The 18298-nt window shown below is 60.2% G+C and overlaps 1 protein-coding gene across 9 annotated transcripts in view; it reads right to left on the bottom strand.

Annotated features, from left to right (window-relative positions):
- Positions 1-1197: 1197 nt before the first annotated feature.
- Positions 1198-18298, bottom strand: part of COL7A1 (collagen type VII alpha 1 chain) — a 33434-nt gene continuing 16333 nt past the window's right edge. The window contains exons 62-120 of one of the 9 annotated variants that reach the window (XM_033517325.1): positions 18159-18239; positions 17934-17969; positions 17635-17706; positions 17392-17436; positions 17172-17207; positions 16981-17016; positions 16768-16872; positions 16579-16614; positions 16355-16390; positions 16157-16204; positions 15997-16032; positions 15690-15821; positions 15318-15527; positions 15189-15224; positions 14966-15010; positions 14739-14810; positions 14560-14604; positions 14346-14408; positions 14216-14260; positions 13882-13917; positions 13569-13604; positions 13340-13384; positions 13084-13116; positions 12865-12927; positions 12742-12777; positions 12548-12628; positions 12380-12448; positions 12246-12281; positions 12117-12158; positions 11916-11960; positions 11731-11775; positions 11573-11608; positions 11390-11449; positions 11125-11250; positions 10905-10976; positions 10650-10685; positions 10331-10390; positions 10115-10159; positions 10006-10041; positions 9847-9882; positions 9704-9760; positions 9430-9501; positions 9093-9164; positions 8970-9005; positions 8807-8887; positions 8669-8722; positions 8393-8446; positions 8254-8316; positions 8089-8151; positions 7686-7802; positions 7255-7332; positions 7122-7175; positions 6875-6923; positions 6684-6797; positions 6251-6340; positions 5818-5901; positions 5598-5723; positions 4746-4925; positions 1198-1376 (exon numbers count right to left, since the gene is read on the bottom strand). In XM_033517325.1, coding sequence (XP_033373216.1) covers positions 1285-1376; positions 4746-4925; positions 5598-5723; positions 5818-5901; positions 6251-6340; positions 6684-6797; positions 6875-6923; positions 7122-7175; positions 7255-7332; positions 7686-7802; positions 8089-8151; positions 8254-8316; positions 8393-8446; positions 8669-8722; positions 8807-8887; positions 8970-9005; positions 9093-9164; positions 9430-9501; positions 9704-9760; positions 9847-9882; positions 10006-10041; positions 10115-10159; positions 10331-10390; positions 10650-10685; positions 10905-10976; positions 11125-11250; positions 11390-11449; positions 11573-11608; positions 11731-11775; positions 11916-11960; positions 12117-12158; positions 12246-12281; positions 12380-12448; positions 12548-12628; positions 12742-12777; positions 12865-12927; positions 13084-13116; positions 13340-13384; positions 13569-13604; positions 13882-13917; positions 14216-14260; positions 14346-14408; positions 14560-14604; positions 14739-14810; positions 14966-15010; positions 15189-15224; positions 15318-15527; positions 15690-15821; positions 15997-16032; positions 16157-16204; positions 16355-16390; positions 16579-16614; positions 16768-16872; positions 16981-17016; positions 17172-17207; positions 17392-17436; positions 17635-17706; positions 17934-17969; positions 18159-18239 — 3825 coding nt within the window. In that variant the 3' untranslated portion in view covers positions 1198-1284. Of the gene's footprint in view, positions 1377-3573; positions 4613-4745; positions 4926-5597; positions 5724-5817; positions 5902-6250; positions 6341-6683; positions 6798-6874; positions 6924-7121; positions 7176-7254; positions 7333-7685; positions 7803-8088; positions 8152-8253; positions 8317-8392; positions 8447-8668; positions 8723-8806; positions 8888-8969; positions 9006-9092; positions 9165-9429; positions 9502-9703; positions 9761-9846; positions 9883-10005; positions 10042-10114; positions 10160-10330; positions 10391-10649; positions 10686-10904; positions 10977-11124; positions 11251-11389; positions 11450-11572; positions 11609-11730; positions 11776-11915; positions 11961-12116; positions 12159-12245; positions 12282-12379; positions 12449-12547; positions 12629-12741; positions 12778-12864; positions 12928-13083; positions 13117-13339; positions 13385-13568; positions 13605-13881; positions 13918-14215; positions 14261-14345; positions 14409-14559; positions 14605-14738; positions 14811-14965; positions 15011-15188; positions 15225-15317; positions 15528-15689; positions 15822-15996; positions 16033-16156; positions 16205-16354; positions 16391-16578; positions 16615-16767; positions 16873-16980; positions 17017-17171; positions 17208-17391; positions 17437-17634; positions 17707-17933; positions 17970-18158; positions 18240-18298 lie in introns of those variants that run through there. The other 8 variants (XM_033517326.1, XM_033517327.1, XM_033517328.1 and 5 more) reach the window with 8 other exon arrangements.

The raw sequence follows: 18298 nt of genomic DNA, 5'->3' as shown, positions 1-18298 counted from the left end.
GTTGCTTCTGCCCCTTTCCCATAGCCAGTGGGACAGTGGAAGAGCTCACTCACCCTGCAGCAGGTACTCTTCAAAGAGCATGGCTGTGTCCCCCACCAGCTCCAGTGGGCCTCCTGCAGGTGTCCCCCGGCCTCTGCCTCGCTTGCACCACCCTGTACTTTGCACAGGGAGGCTGCACTCTGCTCTACACTGCTCTTATCTCCCAGCTTGGCTGAAAGCAGCAGCTCCAGTGGCACAACAGAATTTCCCTGTAGGCTCAGAACTGCTGTGGGCTCCCTGGGCCAGGGGTTGGCTCTGTTGTTGGTACAAGGTCTGACCCCTCATATGGAATTTAATGACCTCCCATGCTGGCCCTGGCCAAGCACATGCCCTCACAGCATCTCTGGGAAAAGAGAACACAAAATGGGAGTGTAAAGGGGTGCAGAACAAGTATAAAGCACAACAGGTTGTATTTGATGCCACATTTTATTGTGCATGCTCACTCAAAACTCTGGCTTTGAGGCTTGTCCAAGCTTTGTGGAGGATTTTGTGTGCTTCAGTCAGCCAGAGAGAAGAAGCACCCAGGAAAAGCTGCCTGGATGGATGCAGCCCCTTTGGAGACATCTCAGTGGTGGATGAATAGGGAGCAAAGCTAAGCACAGAAATCCCTGTAGTGCCTGGGGCTGGGACCAGCTGTGCTCAAGCACTGGCCAAGGTAAGCCCAGCTGTATCTTCTCCAGTGGTGCAGAGGTGATAGTTATTAAACCAAATCCTCCTATGGCTGCTGCTTGTGTCATGGGCACTGGGACTGGGGGGAAGAGGTGCCCTGGCCACAGTCCCCTGCAGACACACTAATGCCACTCCACGCTTCCCTCTGCCTGTGCCCCAGGCAGCCCCACTGCCCTCTCCAGCCCTGCTATATCCCAGCCAGGAGTTTATCTCCTGCGCCCGAGGCGGGCCATCAGCTCGGCATTGGCAGCTGCCTTGGCCTGCAGTTCCTTCTCTCTGGCCATGTCGAGCAGGATTTTCAGTAAGTGAGTGTGGACATCAAGTGACAGGGACACCTTCCTCCCCTTTTTCCTGGGAGCAGCTCTTTTGGTGGCTGGGCTCATCAGCCAGGGCAGTGCTTGTCTTTCTGATCCCGCTAGCAGTGGCAGGGCAGCTTTGTCCAGAGGAGACCCTGCCCCAGAGCCATCGTCACCCCTCCTCATTTTGGAGAGACCTGGCAGCATCTTGTTATCGCTGGCGGTTTCGTGTCTCATCAGCTTCCCTCCATCCACAGCTCGGGGGGCTGGCGGGAGCCACTCACGGCTTGGTCCCCTCTGGGCTCTCGTCGGTGCCCCAAGGACCACCAGGAAGGTGAGCAGCATCCTGCCTCGCAGCGTGGCCGGGAGTGCCTGTGGGGAGCACGTGGCTGGTGCTGAGCATCACCCCCATCACCCTGTCCTGGCCCCACAGCCCCCCCGGCAGGACATGTCCCCACCTGTGTGTCACCCACAGATACCCTCCACTCCCTGCAGCAGCTGGTGGAGCTTCACCCTCCTTTCAGGACCCCTTCATTATTACAACCTGATTTTAACCCTCTTGAACAGGGTGGGGAGTTTTGGGGGCTGTAGGGGACATGGGAAGCAAATCACCTGGGTGTCCTTGTCCGTTCACACAACCCCCAGCCAGATGCTAGCTGTGCCCTCAACTTCACACCTTTCAGCCCTTTGTCACCCAGGGAGGGAGACTTCAGGTGGGTTACTGCCAGGGTACTGTGCCTGTACCCCAACCTATTCCTGCTAGGGAAATCCCTGGGGTTTCATGGCTGGGTGAGCTGTGGGGCTTTCTTCCTCCCACACCTTCCCTGGAAGATGTCATTCTCCACTGTGTTGCTGGGTTCTTTGGTGCAAAAGCCACCCACCAAGGAGGGACATGAGCCACTCAGACTAAAATACACAGCATATTGTGTGGGGTGACAAGGGCAGGAGACTGGCCACATGTCCTGAGTTGTATCAAGCCACAGCAACTTTATCCACCCCATCCCTCACCCTGGTCACAGGGAAGGCCCCAGGGATTGCAGGATGTGCTACAGGGTGGGGGTCAGAGCAGGTGCAGGGATGCTGCACAAATCCTGCTATATAGCTTCCCCAAATCAGTCACCCAGCAGGGTATCTGGGTGAAACCCTTTGGAAAGTACCAAAGCAGGCAGCCAGAAGTGGTTAACTTGCTGCAAAGTGAAGAATGAAAAGCATCTACCCCCTGCAATCTATTTCTCAGCTAAAAGCCCTAGAAAAGCACCACTGAGGGCACAGCCTCACCATTTGCAGCAGGTCCTCGTCTCCTTGATGTTCAGGCAGCGCTCCCTCCAGGGTGCAGAGACCACAAGCTGGGGATTTGCTCTGCTCCCTGCCAAGCCCTGGCTCTTATCCTGTCCCAGCTCCACCTCTGACCCGCAGAGGGGGTGACGGTGATGGGGGGAAGGGGAGGGGGGCAAGTGTGGAAATGTTTTTAATACATTTTGTCTAATAGCAGATGAAGTCATTCCAGGATGTGGGTGGGTGTGTGCCCCCTTGCAGCTCCACCAGCTGCATTTAGAGGGAACCTAGGACAGCTCAGTTGTAATTGTTTCATGTTTGATTGGCAAGGTGTTTTTTTCTCAATCTAATTAGGCCTCCCTGCTCCTGTCAGGCTTGGTAATCACTCAAGGAAGGGAGAGAACATGCATATTGCTGCCAGCCAGGGATCATGGGCAGCCCTCTGGGCACTGTGCCTCACAAGGCCCCGGACAGCTCCTGGTACCAGTCTGGCACTGTGCCCTGACAGACTTCCTGGCCACATGGAGGACAGATCTAGAGGCATGTCACCTCCCTGCTGTGCCAAACCCAAGCACTGCTTTGGCCACTGGTTTGGAGGACACCAGTGGCTTGAAGCTCACCTTAATGCATTTCAACTGAGACACCACTGGTTTGCAGGCACCTTTGTCCAGCCTGGCTCAGCCCCTCTGCCAGCTGCCCAAGGTGGTTATCAGCCTGTAGGCATTGCTGTGGGGTGAGCCCCATATACAAGGGTTTTGCATATACAAAGGGACTGTGGGAGTATCCCAAGGCTCTTAGCTGGGTGGTCACTCAGCTGTGGGTGCTCAGCCCCATGGGCTGGCCAGGGTGCCCAGGGTTCAGACCACTGGGGATCTGCCTACCCCCGTGGTCTGAACCGATGGGTGACCCATCCTATGCCGCTTTCCCCAGGAGAGCAGGGAACAGAAATAATGCCAGCTCTGTTCCGCCTCCCAGGCACATCCAGGAACTCACACCCAGTAGCCAAAATTAGCTGGCAGCACTGATTCACACAGTACATCATGCAGCACCACAGACTCACGTGCTGACACGTCAGGGCCTGGACAGGGGGTCATGGCCTGGCTTGCATCAGCTGGGCATGTGTTGGGCACAGGGATGGAGCACTGGGCTCCCTGGAAGGGGTGAGGAACCCAGCCAGCACTGCCAGCAGTGGGCAGCTGGAAAGGGCAGCCCAGCTGGGGTGGGCAGGGGGCATGCCTGAGCCAAGAGCTGTCCCCAAGCTTCCCAGGCATCTCCAGCAACGTGCCAAGAAGTGTGACATCTCCCTGTGAGCACAGCTTTAATAGACATCCCCCCTGCATTGGTACACATATACATTTGCTGTATATAGAAATACACAGAGAACAGCAGTACGTGTGGGGGCCACAAAGCCCACCCGCAGCCCCTGGGGCTCGGGCAGTGAAGGGCTTGTCCCTGCTCAGCCCTGGGGATGGGGGGAAGCACAGGCTGCAACCCTGGCAGCCAACATCACTTTCACAAAGCCTTTGAGAGTAAGCGTGGGCGAGCAGGAACCTCTTCTAACATAGCACCATCCTCAGGGTTTCCCTGACAGGCCTGGGGGTGCAGGTGAGATTCCCCCAGATTAAAGGCAGATGTGCTGCTGGCAGGCGTGTGAGCTGCAGGGTAGCACATGGGAAGAGCCTCCAGTCTCCCCACAGGTCATTGCCAAACCATTGCAGCCACAAAAGGGGAACTGGGCCCTAGTTGAGGTTAAGGTGAAATTTATTCAGATGGAGCTCATTGCAGGGTGGGGGTGAGGGATGTGCAGGGAGGCAGTGCCTGGCACAAGGATGTGGGCAGCTCTCCCAGCAGACAGCGGGGAGCAGAGAGGGAGTTTGGGGGTCTGTGAGGGCAGGAAAGGGTACGAGGGCATTATGGGAGAGGAGGGAGCCCAACTGTGCCAAGTCTCAGCTCTTCTTCCAGAGGGAGGGAACAGAGCTAAGAAACATTCTTTTGGCAACAAATAATTTAAAAATCAAACTGAGAACAGCCCAGTAGGAAAGGGGGTTCAGAGCCTTGGTGGGAGGCAGTTTCCCATTTGATACAACTTTCACCTTAATGACAATAAACTGATATGAAATGGAAAACCCATGAGCAGCATAAAGACAGGTTAGAAATAGCACCAGGTTCCTGCTGGGGCTGGTGGGTACATGGCTGCTGCCACTGTGGGCAGCCCAGCCCCGGCCAGGGCGGCAGCAGGGCCCCACTTCCAGGCAGCCCTGCCTGCCGAGACACTGTCTGCACCTACACCTTTGGCTGCCCTGCCACCTTGCCACCGGCACTGCCGTGGGAATCTGTGGAGAGAAGCAAGGCGCTGTCAGAGCTGAGGCGGGGGAGCAGCGCTGTCCCCCCAGCTCTGCATCACTGAGCCCACGGCACGAGGTGGAGATGCTGCTGGTGCCAGTAGCTGTGCCAAGCTCTGCCTACCTGTCCCTGGGTGCTGCCCACAGTGCAGTTCACACTCCTCCTTGCTGTCGAAGCGGTTGAGGTTGCCCTGGCAGCCGCTGTAGACAAAGGGCCGGCACTCGGTGACTCTTTGGTTGTAGTACCACCGCAGGGTGTAGCGCTGGCAGTCCCCCTCGTCCAGCGGCAGTCTGCAGGGCTCAGCTGTGGGGAAAACGCTGCTGGTGAGGGCAGGCAGGGGCTGGCAGCACACCTGGAGGCTGCCAGGCCCACTTGGCAGAGGAGGGGAAAATCCAGAAGGGAAAGGCTGAGTATTGGAAGGGTTTGGCTGGAGGAGATATCCCTGTGCTCTTCCCAAGTGCTGGAATTAAGGGCAGGAGACACTGCTCTGGGCAAGCTGTCTCTCAGGACAGCTCCTAGGAAAGAGCTGGGAGGTGGGTGGCATGGGGACATGATGGCCACGGCACCCCTCGGAAGGGTTATAGGGTGAGTCTCCAAAGGCTGCTGCCACTGTGGCTTCCTTGATCTCCTGGGGCCTTTGGAATCCATCCTGTGGCTCATGACCAGAGCACTGGAAACATGCCAGGGCAGCAGGTCCCACCAGCCCAGCACACCACCCATGACTGCTGGTGACAGCTTTGGTGAGGGGGATAGAGCACAGGGTCTGTATGGTGTGGGCAGCACAGTGATAGAGAAGGTGCAACCCTCCCAGGTACCAGCGAGAGGGCAGGAAATCCCAAATCCCCGCAGACAGATGGCACAGGAACCCACTGCCCAGCTGGATGCGAGGACACCACCCCAGCAAAACCTGGGGCAGCTCCATAGTTTCCCCCAGTAGCTTAACTGTCTGTGTCAGGTGAGTGCAGGGAAGCTCACCATCCACTGCAGGCTGCTCCAAGCTGTCCATCTCCAGGACCTCATCATAATCCTCCTCCTCCTCCTCTCCATCCATGCTGTCATACCCGAGGTCGTCATTGTCGAGCATGATCTGCCTGTCCTGCCCTGGGAGACAGCACCACACATGAGCAGTCCTCATTACACACACACAGAGCACAGAAAAAGGGGGACAAGGACTAAAAGCACAGGGATGACACACCCTCATCCTCCTCAGTGTGTGACAACTTGAGCACAGGGACTATGTGAGCACTGCCAGCAGGGAACGGCTGACTGGAGAAGGATCCTGTCAAGGGCACACAGGCATCAGGGAAGAGGCAAAAGAGTCTGGGGTGCTTCCCCTTATTTCCCAAGGGAAAACCACCCCTTTCAGGTGTGGAGCAGTCCAGCACTTCTCCAACCCTGTTGCAGCTTGACAGGGTACGTGGACAGGGATGGTGGCCTGGAGATACCCCCTCCTCTCTCTTCACCACAGACCAGGGCTGCCATGGGGGCTTGTAGAGAAGGGACAGGCAGGGGAGGCCCAGGGAGACAGCACCCACTTGGAGCCCAACAGGGTAGGGACAGGGGAGGGCACAGGGAGGCACACATGCCCACATTGCCAGATGTCTTGGGTCTTCCAGACTCTCCATCACCTGTTTGGTCATGCTCTTTCTCCTGGCGGACGATTCTTCCTACTCCCTGGGCAGAGTGGAGGCTGCTCCTGGCCTGAGCCCCCCAGCCTCCTTGGAAAGAAAGCACCCACCTCATCCCAGCCCACCTCTTGTCTCTGTCCCTCCAATCCCACTCCTCCAGCCTAACCTTCCCTCCAGCACTGTTGACCCCTGCAAGACCCCTGCCCCCGTTCTGACACCCAAGAATAGATGGGGTGCAGTTCCTGTGATCCCTTCAGTTGGGCAGACCCTGGCAGCACCCAGACCCCATTGGCACCATCCCAAGCCAGCTGCCCCTGAGGATCCCTTCTGTACCGTCCCTTCTCCCTGTGCAGGTCCTACACTGACGCTGACCCTGACTGAAGGGGTCATGGAGGTGTCAGCCACCTCCAGCTCCCCAAAACCAGTGGCACACCTGGGTGCCAGGGCCCCTTTGGTGGCACTCGTGTGGGGCAGGGGGATAGGAAGGAAGAGCTGCAACCTGAGTGCTCACGTGAATCCTGGTGCCGTGGAAAGTGGCCACCACAGGCTGTGGGAGAGACAGGGTGGGGGTCAGGGCCAGCGGGTCCAGACCCCCAGCTCCAGGGCAGCAGCAGGGATGCTCACCACAGTGCTGGCTCATCTCCTGCCTGACAAAGCCACGGATCTCCTCCTCCTGCCGGGCACATGAAGGGGCAAAGCTAGTAATGGGGCATTGTGCAATTAAAGAGGAAAAACCCTTTCCCGGAGTCTAGCAGAGCCCAGATGTGAGGGCAGCCCGTACATCAGTGGAAGTGGGATGGATCCAGCACCCCTTCCCACCCCAGTGACCTGAGTGCCACGAGCCTATGCTTGCTCCCTTCTGGCTCCTTACCGTCATGCCTGGCTCCCCCTTCTCCCCACGGAGCCCATGGGCGCCAGGACTGCCCTGGGGACAGCAGAAAGGAGGTGGGAAGCTGGCCCTGGCTGGAGCTCATCCAGGCAGGGCCAGGCACCTGCACACTTACCTGCTCTCCTCTCTCGCCAGGGATGCCAGGCATGCCACGTGCACCCGGCACTGACTGTCCAGGGGGGCCTCTCTCCCCCTGCAAAGGGCACGTGCTCAGGATCTGGCTGGTGGGTGCTGGAGTCTCTGCTCTCCCTAGCACCATGGATGTGCTGCTTTCCCCACGCCTGCACCCCAGGGATGTCAGTGCAGGTGGGGATGGGGACGGGACCAGCTCAACTCAAGGACAAGCAGGGTTCCAGCACCTCCCCTCAGACTCCATCCCCTGGGCAGGGGGACACAAGGGAGGAACCCAAAGCCAGCGAGCTGGCAGGGCAGGACAGAGCTGGGACATGACTCCAGGTGCCACCCACCCCTCACCCTCTAAGGGGACTGGGCCTTCCCATGCTCACAGCCCCGGAGGAGGACCAGGTAGCTGTGGTGAGGACTTACCTTCTGGCCCTGCATGCCCTCAGGACCTCGTGGGCCAACGTTCCCTGAGGGCCCAGGGGGGCCAGGAGCACCGTCACTGCCCCGGGGACCAGGGCCACCCATAACACCTGGGGCACCCTGGAGGAGAACAGAGGCTGAGGCCAGGGGTGTCAGAGCCCCCGGCTTCAGAACAGATGCCATGGACATCCTCTGACCCCACAGCTGGGCATCCCTGAAGAACCAGCCCTGGTGCCTTCTTATAAAGAGCGGGGAATTGTTGTCATTCATCGTTTAGTGACATCATTTAGAGTAGCACTGAACGAGTCTTCTGGGAGCATCAGGCTCTGATATGCTTCCAACCAAGGCTGTATCCTGGTACAAGAAACGTGATGCAATGCATCCCATCCTTTTCCAGCCTGCTCACCCGGTCTCCTTTCTCCCCCTGGTCTCCTTTGGCTCCCTGCTGCCCGTCAAATCCCCGGTCACCCTGCAAAGAGGAAGGGACAGGCAGCAGGGGACAGACAGTGGGGGGCAGGCAACAAAGGGATGAAGTGCCAGCACAGCTTTTCCCTGCACTGCTTTAACCTACCTTGGGTCCCATAAGCCCTTCCTTTCCAGGAATGCCTGGTGGTCCTGACAGACCCAGTTCTCCCTGGGAGACAGAGCAGATGTCCATCAGCCACCAGCCATGCGTTCCTGTCCCACCCTGGTGGCAGTGTGGTGCTTACCGGCTCGCCTTTCCTTCCTGACAGTCCTGAGCGCCCCGGGATCCCTGGCTCTCCCTACAGCAGGCAGGAGAGAGGCAGGGCAGTCAGTCCTTCACCCCTCAATGCTCACCCCAGAGCCACAAGCAGAGGAGGGGACCCCATGACCCTGTCACGGGGTCAAGGTCTGGCCTCAGACTCAGGGCCATCTCCCCGCTCCTGCTGATGGAGGGGATCCAAAGGGCCACAACCTCCAGAGAACATCCAGGCTCCTGCAGCACCCTACAGGCACCCACTCACCTTCTCACCCTTGTCCCCATTGAGGCCACAGGCACCTTTCATGCCCCGGTCACCCTGCAAGGATGGGAAGTCAGAGCCATGCCAAGCCAGCACTAGTCCTGGCCAGGAGAGCCCTGGCAGCCAGAGAAGCCAACCCACCTTGAGGCCACGCATGCCCAAGGGTCCCATGTCCCCCTTCTCTCCCCGGGCCCCGGGGATCCCATCACGGCCAGGCTGACCCTGTGAGAGAGCACACAGAGTGACGAGGGGCCGCTCCTGTCCCGCAGTGGGGTGGCAGAGGCACAAAGACACAGCTCCTCACCGGCTCACCAGGCTCTCCTGGTGCTCCAACCTCTCCCTGGGAAAGGCAAAGGCATCAGTCAGGGCAGGTGAGGGGGAAGGTGCCACCAGCATCCCCCAGCAGAGGAGCTGCCCAGCTTCCTACCTTCTGCCCACTAGGGCCACGTGCCCCAGGGAAGCCCATGGAGCCCTTCTCTCCTTGTTCACCCCTCGTGCCCTGCAAGCAGAAACACAGATCAGCACAGCTGCAGCTGGAGGTAGAGCTCCAGCCACTGCATGGTCACAATACAGCCATGGTCACCTCTGAGGCCAGGTCTGGCAGCTCCCCTTGCACCATGGTCCCTGGTGCCAACCAGCACCAGCACATAGGGCACTGGGATGCTGTCATGCCCTGCTTCCTCTGTCCATTTCCCTGTCAACAGCCATCCACGATCCCAACCCAGCAGCTCCCAGCCCTGCACAAGTTCCCCCCAGCCCTGTACCTTCTCTCCAAGCATGCCTTGCTCCCCCTTGTCCCCCTTGTCTCCTTCTACGCCCTTCAGGCCACGCTCTCCCTGCAAAGGAAACACAGGGAGGGGTCAGAGAATGAGAGGATGCTCAGACACACATCAGGGTGGGAGGACAGACTCCTGTGGGGGCAAAAACATGGGGGTCTGTAGGGTGGCTGAAGGAGAGGGGACAATATGCTGTGCAAGGTCCAGCTCTTCCCAGAAGGACAGGAAGGATGGGGAGAGGAAGGATAAGGACAGCTCTTACCGGCTCTCCCTTGCTGCCCCGTGCTCCAGGTGGCCCCTCCACCACCACAGTATCACCCTGTACATCCAAAGCAGAGATGGGGGTGAGGAGGGGAGCCAGGGCTGCTGCCTCCCTTCTCATTGCCCCCTGTCCCAAGGACTCACCTTGTCTCCTTTGGGTCCTGGGGCCCCAAGGGCTCCCTGTGAAGAAGGTGAGATGCTGCAAAGATGCAGAGCAGGGAGCAGGCAGCACCTCCCTGGGCTCCCCAGTACCTGGAGGTGCATCATTCTCCCCCCATCTCCTCAGCCCGCACAGCCCCTTACCTTGTCCCCAGGCTCCCCACGGTTTCCAGGCAAGCCCTGCGTGGGAGAAGAGAGGTGTGGTCAGGAAGGGGCCCGGATCAGGGTGCAGCTGAGGAAGGGGGGTACTTACTGCTGGCCCACGATCCCCTTCTGGCCCTGGGCGCCCATCTTCACCCTGCAAGAAGGAAGGGATGTGAGAAGGGGGGTTTAGTTTGGGGGCACGCCAGCATCACCCCACCCCAGGGACAGCTGCAGCTCTGGCTCAGAGACCTGTCAGGGAAGCTGGCACCGTGAGCCTTCCTGTCCCTGGCTGTGGGGACATGGTGGGGACTGTGGCAGTACCTACCCGTGGTCCCGGGTCACCACGTTCACCTCTAGCTCCTGGCAGCCCGGCCCCCAGAGCGCCCTGCCAGAGGAAGGCAGGAACTCATCCCCATCCTGCCCAGGAGCTGCCTACAGCTCTTCCCAGTCCTGCCAGGTACCCACCATGCCAGGGGACACCCCACAGTCCCCACCACCTCTCTGGGTGCCTGGCACACAGGAGGCTCCCATGTGCCACCACCCAGAGTGGGTTCAGCACCCTTAGGGGTAAGGTGGCTGCAGGGACACTCCACAAGAGAAGCAGCCTCCCACCTCTCATGCTATAGGGCTGCCCCTGGTCCTACCTTGTCACCTTTCAGGCCAGGGGGGCCTTGTATGCCCTAAAAGAAAGGAGAAGGGTGAGCAAGCCACAGGACAAAAGCAATGCCAGACACCCTGCAAAGCATGGCAGAGAGTCCCACTGTGGTACTGGACAGTCCAGCAACACCCTGCCCCAGGGCCCAGGGGGGTGCTGGCTGGGTCCCTGTCAGCCTGTCTGAGGCAGCAGGGAAGCCAGGGCAGAGCCTACAGCCCCGGGAATGCTGTGGCACCATACTCACAGCCGGCCCTGGGGGCCCCACAGGTCCTGGTGGTCCAGCGATGCCATCCCTGCCTGGAAAGCCGATCAAACCCTGGCAGGGAAAAAGCAGGGAAAGGGCAGGGGCTGTGGCTGGGAAGCAGTGGGGCTTGCAGGGACCTCACTACCTCACTGACACTGCACCAGGGTCCAGGGTCACCAGGACCAGTGATGGTGGACAACGTTCTGGTTGTAGTCTTTACCCTCTCTCCTGGGGGACCTGGAGGACCAGGCTGCCCATTGTCCCCTCTCAGGCCTGGCTGTCCTGGCATCCCAGCAATGCCTGCTGGGCCTGGGGGTCCTGGTAATCCTGGCAAACCGGTGTCACCCTGAAGTAGGGAAGTAAAAGATGAGGCTCATAAAAACAGCCCCTCAGGAGTGTGCTTTTCCCTCAGCCAGCCAAGCTAGAGTATCACTGGGGCATTAGGGACATGATCAGAGCCAGGGTGACATGGGGACAGGGGTTACCTTCAAACCTGGAGGCCCATCCTGTCCTGGTGGACCCCGTGCACCAACACCCAGTGATCCCTGCAAGGTGGCAGAAAGAGTGTGTCACATCACCTGGCTGGGGGCCAGGGGTGCCAGGGCCACCATGCCACCCAGAGCATCCCCTAGGGTCGGGGGATCCCCCTGGGGACAGGGGACATGTACCTTCTCCCCTTTGGCTCCAGAGGATCCCTTGGCTCCCTGTGAAGACACCAAGGCCCAAGGAAGATGTGGGCAGTAGGTGGCAGGGGCACAGATACCAGCCCCTGCAGCATCCGCTGTCCCCAGTAACCACCCACCACCCCCATATGCCTCCTACTCACATCTTCCCCAGGATCTCCTGGCTCTCCAAGCTTTCCTGGCTCGCCCTGGCAGGGAAAAACAAGAAAAAAGCAGATGTGTGGGATTATGAACTGGGGGAGCAGCTGCAGCTGGATCCCCACACTGTGGCCAAGCAGCAAGGGGACCACAAAACCTCCTCCCCACCGACTCCCAGGGCAGCACTCACCTTCTCACCCTTGGGGCCTGTCAAGCCTCGGTCACCCTTGGAGCCCTGCCAGGGACAGCAGTGTTAGGGGAGAGGGCAGCCACAGGGCTGGCTCGCCTCTCAGAAGTCAAGAGTGGTGGGAGAGGATGAGGTTAATGGTAGGGAAATGCTAATGAGGGGAGATGAGGGTAACGGGAGTTTGGGTTTATGGGGGTGACTCACGGGCTCTCCCAGCAGCACACCCTCCAGCAGCGCCGGCTCGCCCTGCAGGGGACACAGGGGTGCTCAGATGTGCCCACTGTGGATGCCAGTGCCCAGCAGACACCCAGCCCTCACACCCCAGCTCCTTACCTTCTCTCCCTTGGCTCCAGGGGGGCCAGCGATGGCCTGGGGCAGAGGACACAGTGGGCAGGTGAGCAGGGCTGCACGGGGATGCTCCCCCTCCTCCTGGCCAGGAACACTGGACAAGGCAGCTCTGCACTCACCTGCCCTGGGGCTCCAGCATCCCCTGGCTCTCCCTTGGGACCAGCAGGCCCCACAGGTCCTGGTAAGCCCTGGTAGAAGAGGCACAGCCCTCAGCCTCAGCTGCAGACAACCCAGGCTGAGCCGAGTGGGGGTGTCCCTGGGATGGGGCAGGGTAAGCATCAACATACCATCTTCCCAGGCACTCCTGCCTCACCATCCTTCCCTGGCACACCATCCCTGCCCGGCACGCCTGGCTTCCCGCTCTCCCCCTGCAGGCAGCAAGAGTTGGGGTGGGGTGTGGGGGGTCCTACAGCCCCCCAGGCAGCCCCAAGCACCCACACAGCCAGAGGATGGCAGGCAGATGTGGGGGCAACACACTCACCACTTGTCCCGGCAGCCCAGGGACACCGGGTGGGCCCTGCAATGGAGACATGAACAGAAATCAAGCAGCATGCCAGGCACCAGGAACAGCCAAGGGACAGGTCTGGGGTGTTCAAATACCTACCCCTGGGCCAGGAGGGCCAAGTGGTCCTGGCAGGCCCATGTTGCCCTGGGGTCCAGGCAAGCCCTGCAATGGAAACAGCCACATCAGAGGGGATGGCACAGCCAGGACCTTGGCTGCCCCTGTAGGAAGGTGTTTTGGGGTGGGACTGGCTGATTTTGGGGAGGCTGGATGGTTTTGGGCAGCCAGGTGGATACTGGCAGGGAGGGTATGAGTACTCACACGGATGCTGGAGCCAGGTTCTCCCGGATCACCCTGTGAAGAACATGCTGCATCAGTCCAACCACCCCAACCAACCAGCTACTTTGGTCACAGGTACATCTTCATACCTGGATACAGCACAAATGTCCCTCACTCTAGCCCAAAACTTCCTGAAATGTGGTCCTCCCTCCAGTCCCCAAATCTGGCAAGGCACCATTTTCCCTCTGCCAGGCTGGACATGGCAATGCTGATGCAGATGCCAATGCCACTCTCTTACCTTGGCACCAGCTGGGCCCTGGGTCCCTGGTGCGCCAATGCTGCCCTGCAGGGGACAAGGGGACATTATTGTGGTGGTACTTACTGGTGGCACAGGACAGGGAAGGGGCAGCAGGACCACTCAGTCCCAGCACAGCCACCCCACCTCCACTCCCTGGGGGAATGCCCACCCTGGCTGATATTGCCCTTGCATGACAGTCCCCTGCACGTGGTGCAAGGTGGCTCCTTACCGGAGGTCCTGGGGGTCCTGGGTCTCCCTGATTGCCCTGAAGGGAGGAAGAAACAGGATCACTGCAGAAGTGGGTTTTCCCCAGTGGGAACAGGGGGTGTCCCCAGGGAGAGCAGACCCAGACAGTGCCAGCGGCTCTTGTAAGCACCAAGTAAGAAAAGCCAGGACAGGTCCTGCTAAGATGCAGGGGGCCAAGGACCCAGCCTGGCAGCAGGGTGACCCCCATGGTTTCACCAAGCATTCACAGCCAGGAGCCCCCAGCTGTGTGCTGAGGTGGTGGGGCACAGGGACATGGGGGACATACAGACACCTACCGGGCGTCCCAGCACGCCAGGAAAACCTGGCAAGCCCTGCAAAGAACCACATCAGAGTCAGTGGACAAACAGAAACCCACCAGCTCCACACAGCCCTGCCTGCCCCCAGGGATGCTCCCCATTCCCACTGTGTGGTAGCCAGCCAGGGCACTTAGCCTCCTAAGTGGTAGGAATAGGGAGAGGGCCCCTAAAGCTCTGCAGGCCCTGCATGAGATTTGGGGAGAAGGAGGTGAATGAGGCACAAACTCTCCTGCTGGTGCCAGTGGTGGCTGGTGTGAGACCACAGGACATCCCCCAATCCCAGCCTGCATCTTTCCACCTTGTCCCCACTCACCGGCTTCCCCTCAGGGCCTGCCAGCCCTCTCTCACCCGGGAGACCCTGGAGCAAAGGATGGAGAAGGGATGGGGTCAGTGCCAGGCAGGGTCCAGGTCAGCGCCAGGCAGGGGAACAGTGCGGCACTCACCGGGGCGCCGTCCCTGCCCTTCTCTCCAGGCTCCCCTCGGTCACCCCTCAAGCCACCTTCACCCTGCAGTGGGGACAGGCACAGGGTCACAGGACAGGCAGGGACCTTCCCATGACCTCCCAGGGCCTGCTGACACCCAAAGAGAGGTGTGCCCAGCAGTGCCCTCACCCAGGGCTTTGCTCCCTTTTGACTCTGGAGACTTATAACCTCAGACCTTATCTCCTTTGGGTCCTCGCTCGCCCTCAGCTCCTGGCTCACCCTGTGTTGGGAAGAAGACAGATGCCATCAGCCCTTGCTGCCCCTCTGCCCCACCACCATCCTCAGCCCCAGCTTGTGATGTCTCCCCAGCTCGGTTGTCTCAGCTGCCCTTCCCGTCTCAGACCAGACACACACCTTGGCTCCTTTGGGTCCGGTGGGGCCACGTTCGCCTGGGAGGCCCATCAGGCTGCCCTCCACCACGTCCACCTGTGGGCAGGGCACAGTCAGGGCCAGCACCCAGGGGACCTCAGGAAGGCCCCATCAGGGGCAAAGCCCTCTCCAAGAGACTGGATGTGGCCATCCATCCCCAGAGGGGCAGGCTGGCATCTTGACGATGGTCTCCAGCAGCAGCCATCACCTACCTTGGGCCCTGGGGGCCCTGGGGGTCCAGGCAAGCCATCCCTTCCCTGACAAGAGTAGAGAAATATGTTGGGTGTCAAAGGGCATGGGAGAGCAGAGCCTTCCTGGTATGGCCACTCCTGGCCTCCACAGGGCATCTGCCTGCCCCACAGAGAACCCTGCGCCCCTCAAGAGGGGCACAACACAAGAGGGGATGGAGGGCACCATGTCCCTATCCCAGCTCACCTGCTCACCTCGGTCACCCTTCTCACCTCGGTCACCCTGTGAAAACACCACGGTGGCTGTCACAGGGCTGTCCCCAAGCCCCTAGACCAGGTCTCCCAGACTTCACCTCGCACCTCCACACACACTCACCTTCTCGCCGGACCTCCCGGATTCCCCCAGCTCCCCAGCCCGGCCCGGCACCCCAGGAATGCCTGGCTTGCCAGGCTCCCCTGGCTGCCCAGGCGGGCCCTCGGGACCCCGCTCACCCACGGCCCGGCCCATGGGGCCCTGGGGGCCGGGGGTACCTGGGTCCCCCTTGTCACCTTTGGGTCCTCGCTCGCCAGGGAAGCCTAAGGAGCCCTGCAAAACATAAGCTGTGCTGCCAGATCCAGCTCTGAGGTGAGGCTGTGAGCCCACCCTGAGCACCCCAGGGCTGAGCCGGCTGCATGAACCCCCAGCCAGCGCAGAAAGCAGGAGTGGGGCAGGGTGTTGGGGCTTGGCATCGAGCCTGACTCCACTCACCTCTCGGCCTGGGGGCCCCCTTTCTCCTGGATCCCCTCGACTGCCCTTCTGGCCCCGCAGCCGCTCGGACACCGGCAGAAATGAGTCTGAGCTCCCATCATAGGCACCCGTGAGCTCCTTCAGGGATGAAACCTGGGAGGGAGGAGAGAGCCACCGGTCAGGGTGTAAGTGGAACCCAGCTGCAGCAGCACCCCACAGTCCTGCTAAGACATCCTAAATTGCTCAGATCTCCCACCACCTCCCATGCCCTCTTCCTTCTGCCATGTGGCAAGAAAAAGCCCCAGCCTGACCGTCAGGAAATACATACCTTGATGCCAAGCGCCTCCAGGCTACGTTCAATGTTCTGCAATAAAGAGACATTAAAAACCAAGTTGGCTCCCACCATAGAGGCTGTGGACAGTTCTCTGAACCCCAGGGCTGATGCTGCTGTCCCAGCACAGCAGGGACAGTTCAGGGTAGGGACTCACCACTGTAGTCCCAGGGTCTCCACGTGCTCCAGGGTTGCCAGGTCGCCCCTGGGTTTACAGGAAAAGAGGGAATGAAGATGTACAGAGGTGCAGCAATCTTAGTAGGTTTCAGACTTAACACTTTGCTGCTGCCTGGGCAGGGGCTGTGGTTGTGACTGAGGTGCTTGCAACTTGTCAGGCTCAGTGCTGGGTACTCACCGGCTCCCCTCGCAGTCCAGGCTCCCCTGGGTCCCCCTGAAACACAGCAAAGGGATCAAGGGGAGCAGTCAGGCTGCTCAGCACCAACTGCAGCACTAGGGTGGTGCAGCCTATCCAGCCTTGTCATCTTGGGGGTGGGGACTCTTGGCAGGGACTTATTACCTCTGTTATGTGGTCCCCCCAGACCTTTGCCTTGGGGGACTGGGGGTCAGGAGCACACTTACCTTTGGTCCAGCCACCCCACGGAGGCCTGGGGAGCCCTAGAAGACATGGAGGTGACACAATAGCACCCTGTCCCCATGGAACAGAGCAGTGTCCTGAGGGAGCCATGGATGGGGGTCCTGCCTGCCTCAGAGCAGTCCAGACTCCAGGGTCTGGTGCTGAGTGGCACCATGGGGTCGAGAACTACACACCTGGCCTGGGGGGCCAACCTGCCCTGGGACACCAGGAAGGCCAGGGGGGCCGAGGGGGCCTGGCACACCTCTGTCCCCCTGCTCGCCCTTGGCACCGCTGCGGCCCTGCCAAGAGAGCAGTATGACCCCCAGAATGTGGGACCCAGGTCTGCCCCTGATGGGAGCATGTACCCAGCACTCCCCATCACACACTCCTCTTTGGGGAGTACTCACCTCTCTCCCAGGTAGTCCTGTATCGCCTTTGTCTCCCTAACCAGGAGAGAAAGCAGTTGGAGGGATGCTGCCCCATCCGCACACCGTGAAATGGTGCTCCTGGTCCGGCAGGGTGGAGCCACCGGGCTTGGGGGGATCACATGGGGACCGTGCAGGGACACACAGGAACCACCCATGGATCATCTCCTTACCTTTCTCCCATCCTCTCCTGGTGTACCATCTTCTCCCTGGGAACAAAGGCTGCCTGTCAGCACTCCACTCAACCATCTCAACATGGGTACAAACCAGAGGATGGCTCAGAGCCACGGGGGTTCTTTGCCACATCCTCCCCTTGCCTTATGTTGTATTGGGATCACTATCCCTCAGCATCCTGGGAGAGCCCCAAAGTCAAGCCCTATTTCCCTTACTCACATTCTTGCCATTCAGGCCAGGTTTGCCATCCTCACCGGGTTTGCCCTGGGAGGAAAAAAAAGGCAGTGAGGGAACTCGCCAGGCTCTCCACCAGCCAGAGCACCAGCAGCCAGGGGTGCCTGGGCCCCACTGGAGCCTCAATGTGCACAGAAGGGGGAGCTGGGCACAGGAGTGATCCAGCTGGGATCCACAGAGGGCAGGGGACAGGATGTGTCCCTAGGGTGCAGGGTGGCTGGTACTTACAGGCAGGCCAGGTGGTCCAAGGGGACCCACGGGGCCAGGTGGTCCCTGCTCCCCACGCAGCCCAGGCAGCCCCTGTAGGGAAAGGAGATGGTGGGAGCACAAGGCAGCAGGGCACCCATCTGCCACAGCCAGCCCTGGGAGCAGGCAGTGTGACTGGCAGTGCCACTCTGCTGGGGACAGGGGAGGGTCTTGCTGCACTGCCCTGGGCCAAGAAGCATGGGACAGGACACTGGTCCTTTGCAAATCTGATGGCCCCAGCAGGAACACAACCTAAACCTGCCCTCTCCAGAGGTACTTACATCCCGTCCAGGATCTCCCTGCTTTCCTGGGTCCCCCTGCAGGCAAGGAGGAGGTGAGGACAGGGACATTCCCATCCTGCCAAAGGCCCCCCATCCAGAGCATCCCCAGCCTGGAGCAGAGGGTGTCCAGGGGGACAGCTCCTCCCACCCCATCATCCCTCTATCCCCCAGATCCCACCCGTGGCACTCAGCACAGACATTCCCCCCACCCTGGACCACACTCACCCGCAGTCCAGCAGGCCCTGGGGGCCCAGGTTTGCCTTCCAGCCCATTTCGGCCATCCAGCCCTGGGGGGCCACGGTCCCCCTGTAAGAGAGCAGGGCAGGACAGTTGGAGCTTTGGGGTGGGATGGGAGTTCTGTGGGG

The sequence above is a fragment of the Parus major genome, chromosome 12, assembly GCF_001522545.3.
Source record: "Parus major isolate Abel chromosome 12, Parus_major1.1, whole genome shotgun sequence".
Taxonomy (NCBI): Eukaryota; Metazoa; Chordata; class Aves; order Passeriformes; family Paridae; genus Parus; species Parus major.
The sequence above is the reverse complement of the archived record's forward strand: the minus strand, read 5'-3'. Positions and strand labels throughout refer to the sequence as shown.